We start from the raw sequence: 12,073 nt of genomic DNA, 5'->3' as shown, positions 1-12,073 counted from the left end.
CGGGGGGGGGCGATGGCGGGAACGCCCGGAAGCGGCGCAGCGCTGGACTTTGCCGGTTCCTACGGACAGGCGGGAGAGAGCGCATGCGCAGCGCTTGGATGCGCTGGATAGGCGGAGCCGCTTCCTGAATCCTTCCCCCCGTCAATCCGCGGGCGCTTGAATGGAACCGAGTGCGCAGCCGCCAAAAAAAAAAAAAAAACGCCCCCCCCCACAGGGGGGCGCGGCCTCCGAGCTTCACCTAGCTATATCCGGTCACGTGCCAGGAGACGCCACCAGCGCTTCCCCCGTACGGGAAGATGGTGACGCTCCAATCTCAGCGGGGACCGAGGGGGAGCATCGGTCCACCTATCGACCGAGCCTCTGCCGGTCCACGGCAGCGGGGAAGACGCCCGCCCTGCCGCTTGAGGAGACGCGGGGCAGCAGGGCCGCCTCCTTTCGCCCCCCAAGTCCGTACAAGAACATGGCGGCGCGGGACCTCCGCTTCCGGTCCTGCGCAGTGGGCGCGGAGGGAGGAGGCCGCCCGGGCGAGGCGAGGCGAGCGGAATCGAAACTTGAAAGCCGCAACCGGGGAAGGAGCGGCCGCCTCGGGTGTGAACGCTGGCGCCGCCGCCGCCGCCGCGGTCGCGGTCGCCCCCCGAGACGAGCCCGGTTCCCGCGTGGGTCGCCCCGCCCCTTCCCGCCGGCGATGCCCGAAGCCCGCTCGCCCTGCCGGCCATGAGTTCCCCGCCCGACGCCTCCAACGACGACGACTGCATCATCGTCCTGGACGACGACGACGACGACGCCGGCCCGTCCCCGCCGGCCGCTGCCGCCGCCGCCGCCTCCCCGCTCCGCCAGCGCTCCCGCGGGCCCGACGCCCCTCCGACGCCGCCACCGCCGCTGAACGGCAGCGCCGGGGAGAAGGGGCTCCGCGCCGAGAACGAGCGGCTCTTCCAGGAGGTGAGCGGGGGGTGGTGGTCGTTAGGGAGGCCCCGGGAACCGACGGGGCTCCGAGAGGGAGAGGAAAGCCGGGAAAGTCCACGCGTCAGCCTCTAAGGTGACCCCAAGGGTCATCCATCCCACCCTCCTGTGGCCCAGGAGTGCCCCCCCACTCTCCATTTCCCAGAATGCCCTGAGTCAGCCGGATCCCCCAGGCGGCAGCGTTTGTCCAGATGGGAGTCAACCCCCCTCCACCATTCAATTTTATATACACTGCTCAAAACAATAAAGGGGACATTTAAACAACACAACGGAACTCCAAGTCAATCCCATTTCTGTGAAATCAAACTGTCCGCTTAGGTAGCAACACTGATTGACAATCATTTTCACATGCTGTTGTGCAAATGGAATAGACAACAGGTGGAAAGCGTAGGCGGTTAGCAAGACATCCCCAAGAAAGGAGTGGTTCTGCAGGTGGTGACCACAGACTACGTCTCAGTTCCTGTGCTTTCTGGCCGATGGTTGGGTCACTTTTGAATGCTGGCGGTGCTTTCACTCTAGTGGTAGCACGAGACGGAGTCTACAACCCACACAAGTGGCTCAGGTAGTGCAGCTCATCCAGGATGGCATATCAATGCGAGCTGTGGCAAGAAGGTTTGCTGTGTCTGTCAGTGTAGTGTCCAGAGCATGGAAGCGCTACCAGGAGACAGGCCAGTACGTCAGGAGACGTGGAGGAGGCCGTAGGAGGGCAACAACCCAGCATCAGGACCGCTATCTCCCCCTTTGTGCAAGGAGGGACAGGGGGAGCCCTGCCAGAGCACTGCAAAATGACCTCCGGCGGGCCACAAATGTGCATGTGGCTGATCAAACGGTCAGAAAGAGACTCCATGAGGGTGGTATGAGGGCCCGACGTCCACAGGTGGGGGTTGTGCTTAAAGACCAACACTGTGCAGGACGTTTGGCACTTGCCAGAGAACACCAAGATTGGCAAATTCGCCACTGGCGCCCTGTGCTCTTCACAGATGAAAGCAGGTTCACATCTTGATACCTAATGGCAGTCAGGCTATCTCTAGCGGGCACATGGAGGGCTGTGCGGCCCCCTAAAGAAATGCCACCCCACACCGTTACTGACCCACTGTGACAGACATGACAGGGTCTGGAGATGCCGTGGAGAACGTTCTGCTGCCTGCAACATCCTCCAGCATGACCGGTTTGGCAGTGGGTCAGTAATGGTGTGGGGTGGCATTTCTTTAGGGGGCCGCACAGCCCTCCATGTGCTCGCCAAAGGTAGCCTGACTGCCATTAGGTACCGAGATGAGATCCTCAGACCCCTTGTGAGACCATATGCTGGTGCGGTTGGCCCTGGGTTCCTCCTAATGCACGACAATGCTAGACCTCATGTGGCTGAACTGTGTCACCAGTTCCTGCAAGACGAAGGCACTGATGCTATGGACTGGCCCACCCGTTTCCCAGACCTGAATCCAATTGAGCACATCTGGGACATCATGTCTCGCTCTATCCACCAATGCCACGTTGCACCACAGACTGTCCAGGAGTTGGGGGATGCTTTAGTCCAGGTGTGGGAGGAGATCCCTCAGGAGACCATCCGCCACCTCATCAGGAGCATGCCCAGGCGTTGTAGGGAGGTCATACAGGCACGTGGAGGCCACACACATTACTGAGCCTCATTTTGACTTGTTTTACATCAAAGTTGGATCAGCCTGTAGTGTTTTTTTAAAAATTTAATTTTGAGTGTAACTCCAAATCCAGATCTCCATGGGTTGCTCAATTTGATTTCTATTGATAATTTTTGTGTGGTTTTGTTGTCAGCGCATTCAACTATGTAACGAACAAACTATTTAATGAGAATATTTTATTCATTCAGATCTAGGATGTGTTATTTTTGTGTTCCCTTTATTTTTTTGAGCAGTGTATTTCCAACCCAACTGTTAGGTGACTATCATTCCTAAGAAAGGTGATTAAAAAATTACATGGATACTTATTGGGGGAGGGGGAGAAAGTGAACCTCCCCCTTTGACACCCGCAGCAGCCAATCGTATAGATTGGGGTTCCCAAACTCCCCTCCCCCCTCCCGGTGTGCGTGAATAAGCAAACCCCCCCCCCATCCGGGGAATCGGTCCCTGGTGGCCGAAAGGCGGGGGGGCAGCTCAGGCACCAGAAAGGCGCCTTCTGGATGGACTCAATCACCCATCCTCCGCGGTCTCTCCGTGGCCTGAATTATGCTCCCCTGTGTCCCGTCTCCCCCCCGAGGGCCACTGCCCTTTCCTAGAAGGGGCCGGAAAGCTTCCGTGCCCATTGACCCTGGTCAGGGAATTGCGCAGCAGTTGTCCGAATGAACTTGGAGATGCTGACAGGAACTTGCACTGCATAAATCGGGGTCTCCAACCTTGGCGACTTTAAGCCTGGCGGACTTCAACTCCCAGAATTCCGGGGGTTGAAGTTGCTAAGGTTGGAGAGCCCTGGCATAAATTTACGTTGTGAGGTAAACACTTACGTTGTGAGGTAAACCATTCAGAGCGCGCAGAAGAAAAAGGCGGGGAAAAAAGAGAAACACCTCCCTTTTACACCCACAGCAACAAATCACGGTGCAGATTGCCTCATTTATTTTATTTATTTATTTATATTGCCGCCTGTTCGCCCATGGCAACTCAAGGCGGCTTACAAAATGTAAAACCATATTTAAAACACTATAAAAACTAACAATCAAATTAATAAAGTACAATAGAACAAAACCGATGACAGCAGATTACACGAGCCATTTGATGGGCTCCATCGCACTCTGGGTTCCCCAGGCCCACTGGCAGAACCAGGCCTTTTTTTAATTTTTTTTTATTGATTTTTAAGAACAAACATACACAAACAAAACATAAAACATCTTTTTTGAAAGCAGCTTGATCCCGGGTTACATCTCTTCGTACAGACACAAATTCAAGTTCATGCTCATTTTTATATACCATTCCATATCTCATTACCATTCTACATTTTCTATATAGCTTTTCCCCTCTTTTGGCTTTCTTAATTTTATTTATTTCATCTCGATTTAAGTCATTATACTTATATTCTTTGTCCTGTTTCAGCTGTCTATTATCTTTTCTCATTAAACAAAATTTCTCCTGTAATCACTGATTGGAGTATGACGCCTTTATATCTTTCCCCTAAAATTATAACACTTAATATAATACATAACTTCCGTTCGGATTCTGCTTGGTGCATTCTAAAACTACACACTGTATTTTAAAAAAAGAAAAAAATATGAATATATAATATAATTAAAACAACAGTCCGTACCAATTCAATTCTATCGTTAATATTAATATTCATTTAGCTCTTAAACATTTTACACATTTCTTTTCAAATAGGTATCTATGGGAACACTTATAAACTTTCCATAGTTACTTTCCCCCCACTTCACTTATATTTTATAAAACATTGAATAATTAAAATGTTCCCATTCCTTCCTAGTTCAGTTCTCTCATTTATTTCATTTCATTTATTTTGTTCACAAAAGTTTCACTGAATTACACTGACTATTTTATCCCACTTTTTAATCATACGTTGCTTCCAATTTTCTAACCTTATTTCTAATACAAATATAACAATACAATCTTATGTACCTTTGCAGAATCACTTTGTCAGTTAAATTTTCACTCATTATCTCTGAATAAGTCCTGTTTCTTTACATCTTGCTCCAAACCTCTTCCCTTCCTTCTTCCCTTCCTCCTTCTCTCTCCCCCTTTTACCCCCTTGTCTCTCCACCTCCATTTCCCTCTTCTGTATTCCCCTTTTCTGTTGCTTTCTATCATTATATCCACTTTTCACGTTATTTTTCCCTTTTGGGGTTGGTTTTTTTGGTCTTAAATTCTCCACTCTCTTTCCCTCCTTTCCCCTTTCTTCCCCAGATAAAGTTACTTGTTCATCAAAGATGGCTTCTTCTTTGTCCCAATCATCTTCTTGTGCAGTCTTTTCTTGTAGCTTCTCATAGGTACAGATCGCCGTTTCTAAAAATTGAAAAGCGGAACCAGAAGAGCCCTTCCCTTCTTGTTCCTCTTTCTATTTTTTAAATTCCATTTTCAGTTCATCCACAAGTGATACCATTGTAGAATTTTTTTAAACAACCACCCAATTGTTTTTAGTCATTCAGATATAATTTCCAAAAGTCCCAAAGTCACCAAGCAATCCAAGTATACACAAGCTATTTTCTTTTAGCACTTTCTTCTTTTTTCACTTTCTCTTCCTGGGGTTACTATTTAGTTGCAAAGTTCCAGTTCAAATGTATCTTTTAGAAGTCTTGTTTAGATTTAACTTTAAATTCTTTTGAATTCCAGGCAAGCTCCTCCTTCCAATTCCAATTGTGCAAAGGCCCTCCTGGCCACGACTGCTCTTTGAGCAGGAGTCGTGAGTCCAGGAAAGCCCCTAGATTACACACAGGGTCCGTTTGGGGTCTTGCCACCCCATCCAAGACTAAAGGTGGTAATTCTCCCTCAACCAACAAACCCCAGACCCAGAGCCACTCGGTCTTGCGAGGGTTTAGTTTCGACCTGTTGCTCCCCACCCAGCCCCTAACATCCTCCAGGCACTGCGAGAGGGAGGACACAGCGACTCTTAACTCACCACGGGCCAAGACATACAGCTGAGTATCATCAGCTGGATGATCTCACCCAGCGGCTTCGTGTAAATGTTGAACAGGAGCGGAGAGAGTACCATTCCCTGCAGACCCCGTAAAGCAGCGGGCAAGGGTTGGATCTCTGCCCCCTTATCAACTCTGACTGAGAGCGGCCACAGAGGAAGGAAGTGAGCCAGGATAGCACAAGGCCTCCCACTCCCATCCCCTGAAGCCCCCCCAGGAGAAGCCCATGGTCAGTGGTATCAAAAGCCGCCAAGACATCAAGTAGAGCAAGGATGGATGCACTACCCCCATCCCACTCCCGCCAGAGATCCCCCAAAAGTGCGACCCATGCCGTTTCTGTCCTCCTGCAGGACAGAAATCTCATGCAGGAGCCAGCCCTCTCCAACCAATCAAGTTCCCCTGTGCCCATTGCATGCTTTGCTCTTCCAGCTACTCCGCTTAGTATCCTGACCAACGGGGCTCCCGTGAAGGCTTCTCCGCCTGGGCCTTAGGGACTACGGGGCCCGTCCCATAGACTTCTGGGGCAGAGGAGGGTATCACCTCCAAGCCCAGCTCCCGTCTTCTTCCTGGCAGGAAGCCGCGGAGAAAGCGAGGCCCGCCTGAGCCACGCCTTGAGCCCTGCCTCTCCTGCCTCTTTCCCTCTGCAGTTCGTGGCCTTCTGCTCCAGGCACACCGAGGACCACCCTGAGGTCATCTCCTACCTCTCTGGCCGCCACCAGAAAACCAGTCCGGAGTACTTGGCTTCTGTGGAGTTTCACAATGTCCTGAGCCGCTGCTTGACGCGGGTGCAAGCCAGGAGTGAAAAAATCTATGTCTACATTAATGAACTCTGCACCACCTTCCGGGCCCATTCGCAGAGGAGAAGAGCCGTAACCCCCGGCCCCGCAGACACCCAGGATGCCCCGGCTGCCGTCGCCTCCCAGACGGCCTCTGAGCCTGCCAAGCCCTGCGTGGGCTCCAAGCGGCAGATCCGCTACCTGGAGAACCTGCTGCAGGTTTACGCCAGCGAGATCCGGCAGCTGCAGGAGCAGGAGCTGGACTTGGAGGAGCTGGACAGCCAGGATTCGGCCTACCTGCAGGAGAGCCGCCTCAAGCGCCGGCTAATGCGCGTCTTCAAGCGCCTCTGCCAGCTGAAGGACTGCAGCAGCCTGACCGGCCGCGTCATAGAGCAGCGCATCTCCTACCGCGGGACCCGCTACCCGGAGGTCAACCGGCGCATAGAGCGGCTGATCAACCAGCCGGAGGCCTTCCCAGACTTTGCCGACATCCTCAAGGTGGTGCAGAAGGCCAGCGAACGTTACAGGCTGGCGCTGCCCAAGCGCCAGATGGAGGCCATGGCAGCCGATGCCTTCCGGGACGTGGGCGCCCGGCTGCAGGAGCGGCGTCGCCTCGACCTGGTCTACAACTCGGCAGCCACCTCACCGACCAGTATCGGCCTAGTGAGTGCTGCAGGGGACTCTTGGCGGTGCCTGGTTCCACCCGGGGCAGGGGCTGCCTTGGAAGGGCCCCCAGGGCCTCAACCCAAGGAGTCCCGCTTTGGTGCCCGCTGTGCCCCTTCTGGTCTTGCTCAGGGCAGTCCTTGGGGCCACCAGCTGGGGGCGCAAAGGAGCCCCCCCGGCTGTTCTCGTCCTTCCTACTCCCTTTGTCGGGAAGGAAGGGCCCGCCTGCCCTGCCGAGAGGAGGGCTGGGTCAGAGGGCTGGATGAGCAGCTCAAACCCTCTCAGGTTACGGCAAGCGGAGCAGGGCCGCCTGTCCTCGGCTGGTAGCCCCAGGCAGGGACCCCCACAGTCCCTGCCCCATAGAGCTTGGCCCATTTAAACCCACATACCCCCCTCTCCTTGTCCTTGACGCGGGAGGGGGGGCACGTTTCCCTCCTCTCCGCACGGCCGCTTTGCTGGGCAGATTCTTGGACCGAGCAGCCGGACAGACTAGAGAGACTCTGGCAACTGTTGTCCCCAGGAGGTAAGGGGGGCCAGGGAGGGGCACCATGGAGCTGCGCTTAATCCTCTGGGAGCTCCTGGTGTGGATCCCCGGTGGGGCCTTTGAGGCCATTTAGAATTGGGGAGGGGGTAACCAGCTGTGTCCCCCCCCCAAAAGCACCCTGGCTGTGGGGTGGCTGGGCTGAACACTCGGGGGAAGGTTTGGGCGGGAGCCCGTCAGGGGAGGGAGGGCAGCCCCTCCTCGGAGGCCAGAGGGGATATCTTCTTGGGGGGGACTTTGTCCCTCCCCCAGTTTCCCAAGAGCCTCCCCAGTCCATGGAGTGGAGGCCATTGGCCTGGGGCGGGCAGGCGGACCCCCTGTCAGCTCGTGCCCGTCTCCTGCCCGGCAGATACTGACCCAGCTATAGGGGATGTGGAGCTAACCCGGCACCTGCAACGCAACCAGGCGCTGGGTGTGCAGCGCCTGGAGGAGGTGATCACCCAGTTCGCTCAGCTGCAGGACAGGAGCGAGGAGGAGCAGCAGGGGGGGAGGCCCCCCAGGCAGGACGGCCAAGGCCCCCAGCCCGGCAGGGCCAGGGAGGGGGCCAGCCTCCCCGGAGGAGTCCGTCTCGGAACAGCCGCCAGAGAGGTAAGGGGAGGTCCGGGGTCGTGGAGCAGCCCCGCGGGCCGGGCCTGGAGGGCAGCGGGGCAGGGGATTGTGGGGTGGGCGGGGGACCTAACCTCCCGCCTTTGAGGGGGCCATACCCTGCTGGACTCCCATCTCAGCCGCTTTGCTGGGCCACAGGGTCAAGTCAAGGGGGCGGGTGCTGAGCTGGGGGAAGGGCTTTGGGGCCGGCCCAGCATCCCTTCAGCTGGGGGTCCCGCTCACCAAATGCCTGCCGAGGTCATCCCGTCCCACAGAGGGCCGAGACGGTTTGTGTCAGGCCTGCCCTGGGTAGGTTCCTTCGGAAAGAAAGACCCTCGACTCCCGTTGGACCGAAGGGAGCGTTTCCTTTCCCGAAGAGCTGCTGGCTGCAGCAAAGTCCGCCTAGAACTAAGTTGCCCTCCACCCCTCTCCAGCCTCCCCCTCCCCCCATAACCAGCCAGTGAAGATCCCCTCGGCGGGGGGAGGTTGAGAGTATGAGGTGTTTGGGTCAATCCCCGTCCCGTGGCCCAGTGGGAGGGGGGTCCCGGGCAAGTGGAACCCCACCCCGCCCACATACCCGGCCTTTGCCCTAGGACAGTGCAGGGCCCAAGGAGGTCCGTGAAAAGAAGGGAACGTGGGACGAAGAGGAAGACGAGGAGGAGGAGGAGGAAGAGGAGGAGGAAGACTCGGACTCTGAGTCAGACCTAGACAGGGAGTTGGCCCACTGCCTGGATGATGCAGAGGAGGAGGAAGAGGAGGAGGCAGCGGCAGCGGCAGGTACCCGGGTGGGTGGGTGGGTGACTAAAGTGGCCCGTGTGGGGCCCCCCTTCCCCCTTGAAGGGGCTCCTTGTGGCAATGAGTTCCGCAGGGTCAGCCTGCATTAATAGCCTGGAGGGGGCTCTTCTGCTGGCCCTACAGTTCCTGGGGGAGGAGGGGGACTCCCGGGTGACCTGGGGTGACCCTGCCCGCGCCCCACACCCAGGTGAGGAGCCCCCTGCTGCAGACGGGGACGCTGACCAGCAGATGGACACGGAGGAGCCTGAGGTGGCCCTGCTCTCAGTAGAGGAGGAGGAGGAGGAGGAAGAGGAAGGCTTCCCGGACTCCCCTCCCCAGCAGTTGCTCTTGCACCTCAAGCAAGAGGAGGAGAAAGGGGGCAGCAGAGCCCGGCCTCCAGGAGCCCCCGGCGGCCCTCAAGCGCAGCCACTCGCTGGAGAACGGGGAGCTCAACGGGCAGCCGCCCAGCAAGAGGAGCCGGCCTCAGGGGCAGGCGGTGGGCTCCAGCAGCAGGTACGGGGCCTGGGGAGGGGATGCAGACACTGGGGGGAGGGGCTGCCTGTCCCCTCCCCTCATCATCTGACAAGCTGGCCCCTCTCTCTCTCTCTGCCCGGCAGCAACATCACCAGCACAACCCCCTCCCCATCCCCCGGGGACGGCGTCTGCATCCGGGTGCCCAGCTCGGGCTCCGAGGGGGAGGAGTGGCAGCCTTCCCGCAGCAGCCCGGGACCCCTGGCCGACTCCACCCGCCCGGACTCCCCCGGGATGGGCCTGGTCTCCAGCAGCCAGGGCAGCCCCCGGCCACAGCAGCAGCAGCAGCCGACCAGGATGAAGCCAACTTCGCTGGAAGACCTGCTGCTCACCAGGGTGAGGAGGGAGGGGAGGAGGAGAGAGGGGGAGGAGCGAGGAGCGCCGGGGCGGGGCTTCCACTGACTTCTCTCCCTCTCCTTTTCCCCCCTCCCTTCCACAGACCAGCGTGGCCACCCAGTGCGACCCGGAGGAGATCATCGTCCTCTCCGACTCGGAGTAGCAGCCGCTAGGGGAGAGGGGGGGTCAGGGGGGCGGGGCCCGGAGGAAAGTAAAGACTTATTTTTTTGTTCACGGAGCCCGCCTGCCTCTTTTTCCGCGCGGGCGGGGCGGGGGGAGAGGAGGGGGCGGGGTCAGGGGAGGGGCGGGGCCCGGAGGAGAGTAAAGACTCATTTTTTGTGGACGGAGCTCGCCTGCCTCTTTTCCGCGCGGGCGGGGCGGGGCGGGGCAGGGGGCGGGGCCCGGAGGAGAGAGACTCATTTTTTGTGGACTGAGCTCGCCTGCCTCTTTCAGGAGGAGGGGCGGGGCCCCCGGAGGAGAGTAAAGACTTATTTTTGTGCACGGAGCCTGCCTGCCTCTTTTTCCGCGGGGGCGGGGCCCGGGAGGCGCGGCGCCTGCGCAGAGGGCGCCCGGGCGGCCGGCATGGCGGAGGCGGTGCAGGTGGCCTTCCCGGAGGCGACGCGCGCCCTGCTGGAGGCGCTGAACCAGCAGCGGGTGGAAGGGCAGCTCTGCGACCTGGCCATCCACGTGCAAGGCCGCGTCTTCCGGGCTCACCGGGCCGTGCTGGCCGCTTGCTCGCCTTACTTCCACGACCAGGTGCTGCTGAAGAACATGAGCTCCGTGGTGCTGCCCAGCGTCATGGACCCGGCCGCTTTCGAGCTGGTGCTGGGCTCGGCTTACACGGGGCGGCTCCGCATGGGACGCGACGACCTGGTCAACTTCCTGACGGTGGGCAGCGTCCTGCAGATGTGGCACATCGTCGATAAGTGCACCGAGCTGCTCAAGGAGCGGCAGAGACGGCCCGAGCTCCTCGCCCAGGACGCCGCCGCCTCCTCCTCCTCTTCTTCCACCTCCGGCTGCTGCTCCGGAGGCCGCGCCGGAGGCGGCGGGGAGAGCCAGTCGCCCAGCAGCAGCAGCTACTTCAGCCCCCGCCGCGAAGGGCCCATCGAGCAGCCCCGCGCCGGGCTCCGCGTAGGCGGCGGAGGAGGCGGAGGCGGCGATCGCGGGAGGGAGGAGGAAGAGGAGGCGCTGCTGCTCCGCCGGCCCGCCCCGCGGCGCCTCCGCCCGCCGGAGGATCCCTTCCCCGCCGGGCCGCGGCTGAACCGGACGACGACGGCGAGCCCGGCAGCAGCGAGGCCCGCCGGCCGGCCTACGCGCGGCCCAGCCTCGTCCCGCAGCGGCCGTGGGTGCCGGTGAAGAAGGAGCGCGGTGTCGGGCGGGCGTCCGGCGGGGAGGCGTTGGCGGGGCTGGTGCTGACCTGCGAGGAGGAGGAGGAGGATGACGAGGAGGAGGAGGAGGAGGAAGAAGAGCCGGCCGACCCCGCCGCTCTGAGCATCAGCGACGTGCGGACGCTAAGCGAGGCGGCGCCCGCCCCCCCACCGCCGCCGCTGCCTGAGGAGCAGGTCAACTTCTGCGAGTCCTCCCAGGACGTGGCCTTCCCGCCTTCGGCCACCTCCGTCCCTCGGGCCCTCCTCCCGCTGGACCTGCCGGCCGGGCCTCTGCTGCTCTTCCCGGCTTCGGGGGCCTCGGTGGGTCCGGCCCCCGGCGTAGGCCCGGCGGAGCACGGAGCGGTTCAGTTGCCGGGAGCTTCGGGCGAAGCCAACAAGATCTTCCTCTGCCACTGCGGCAAGGCCTTCTCGCACAAGAGCATGCGGGACCGGCACGTCAACATGCACCTCAACCTCCGTCCCTTCGACTGCCCCGTCTGCAACAAGAAGTTCAAGATGAAGCACCACCTGACGGAGCACATGAAGACCCACACGGGCCTCAAGCCCTACCAGTGCCTGGTCTGCGCCAAGAAGTTCATGTGGCGGGACAGCTTCATGCGCCACAAGGGCCACTGCGAGAGGCGACACCGCCTGGGACCGCCCGCCGGGACCCTCTCGGACGCTGGGAACCCCCGGAAGGAGGCCTCGCCACCCCGCCTGCCCGGGGAGGCCGAGTGGGCCGCCGGAAGGTCCCCCCGCAGCGACGGGGGCTTGGCCAGCACCAGCGGCAAGATGTGAGCGGCGGGACGGACGCCCTCCTTGCGAGGAAGGAGCCTCCCCCCTCCGCTGTGGGCACAGCGGCTTCCTCTCGGGGCAGAGGGGAGGGGGGTCTGGGAACGGCTCCTGTCTCCCCACTGAGGAAACCCCTCCCCTT

The 12,073-nt window shown here is 59.4% G+C and overlaps 2 protein-coding genes across 2 annotated transcripts; both read left to right on the top strand.

Annotated features, from left to right (window-relative positions):
• Window positions 1-498: 498 nt before the first annotated feature.
• Window positions 499-9,979, top strand: DAXX (death domain associated protein). Its single transcript, XM_087923258.1, is given in 9 exon segments — window positions 499-939; window positions 6,214-6,970; window positions 6,973-7,005; window positions 7,896-8,134; window positions 8,725-8,908; window positions 9,114-9,280; window positions 9,282-9,418; window positions 9,523-9,772; window positions 9,876-9,979. Coding segments are annotated over 9 exon segments (2,052 nt in total). The 5' UTR covers window positions 499-714; the 3' UTR covers window positions 9,936-9,979.
• Window positions 9,980-10,341: 362 nt separating this feature from the next.
• Window positions 10,342-12,073, top strand: ZBTB22 (zinc finger and BTB domain containing 22). Its single transcript, XM_026725477.2, is given in 2 exon segments — window positions 10,342-11,027; window positions 11,030-12,073. Coding segments are annotated over 2 exon segments (1,581 nt in total). The 5' UTR covers window positions 10,342-10,354; the 3' UTR covers window positions 11,938-12,073.

Source organism: Pseudonaja textilis, chromosome 2, assembly GCF_049901715.1.
Source record: "Pseudonaja textilis isolate UNSWEBS1 chromosome 2, rPseTex1.2, whole genome shotgun sequence".
Taxonomy (NCBI): domain Eukaryota; kingdom Metazoa; phylum Chordata; class Lepidosauria; order Squamata; family Elapidae; genus Pseudonaja; species Pseudonaja textilis.
The sequence above is the reverse complement of the archived record's forward strand: the minus strand, read 5'-3'. Positions and strand labels throughout refer to the sequence as shown.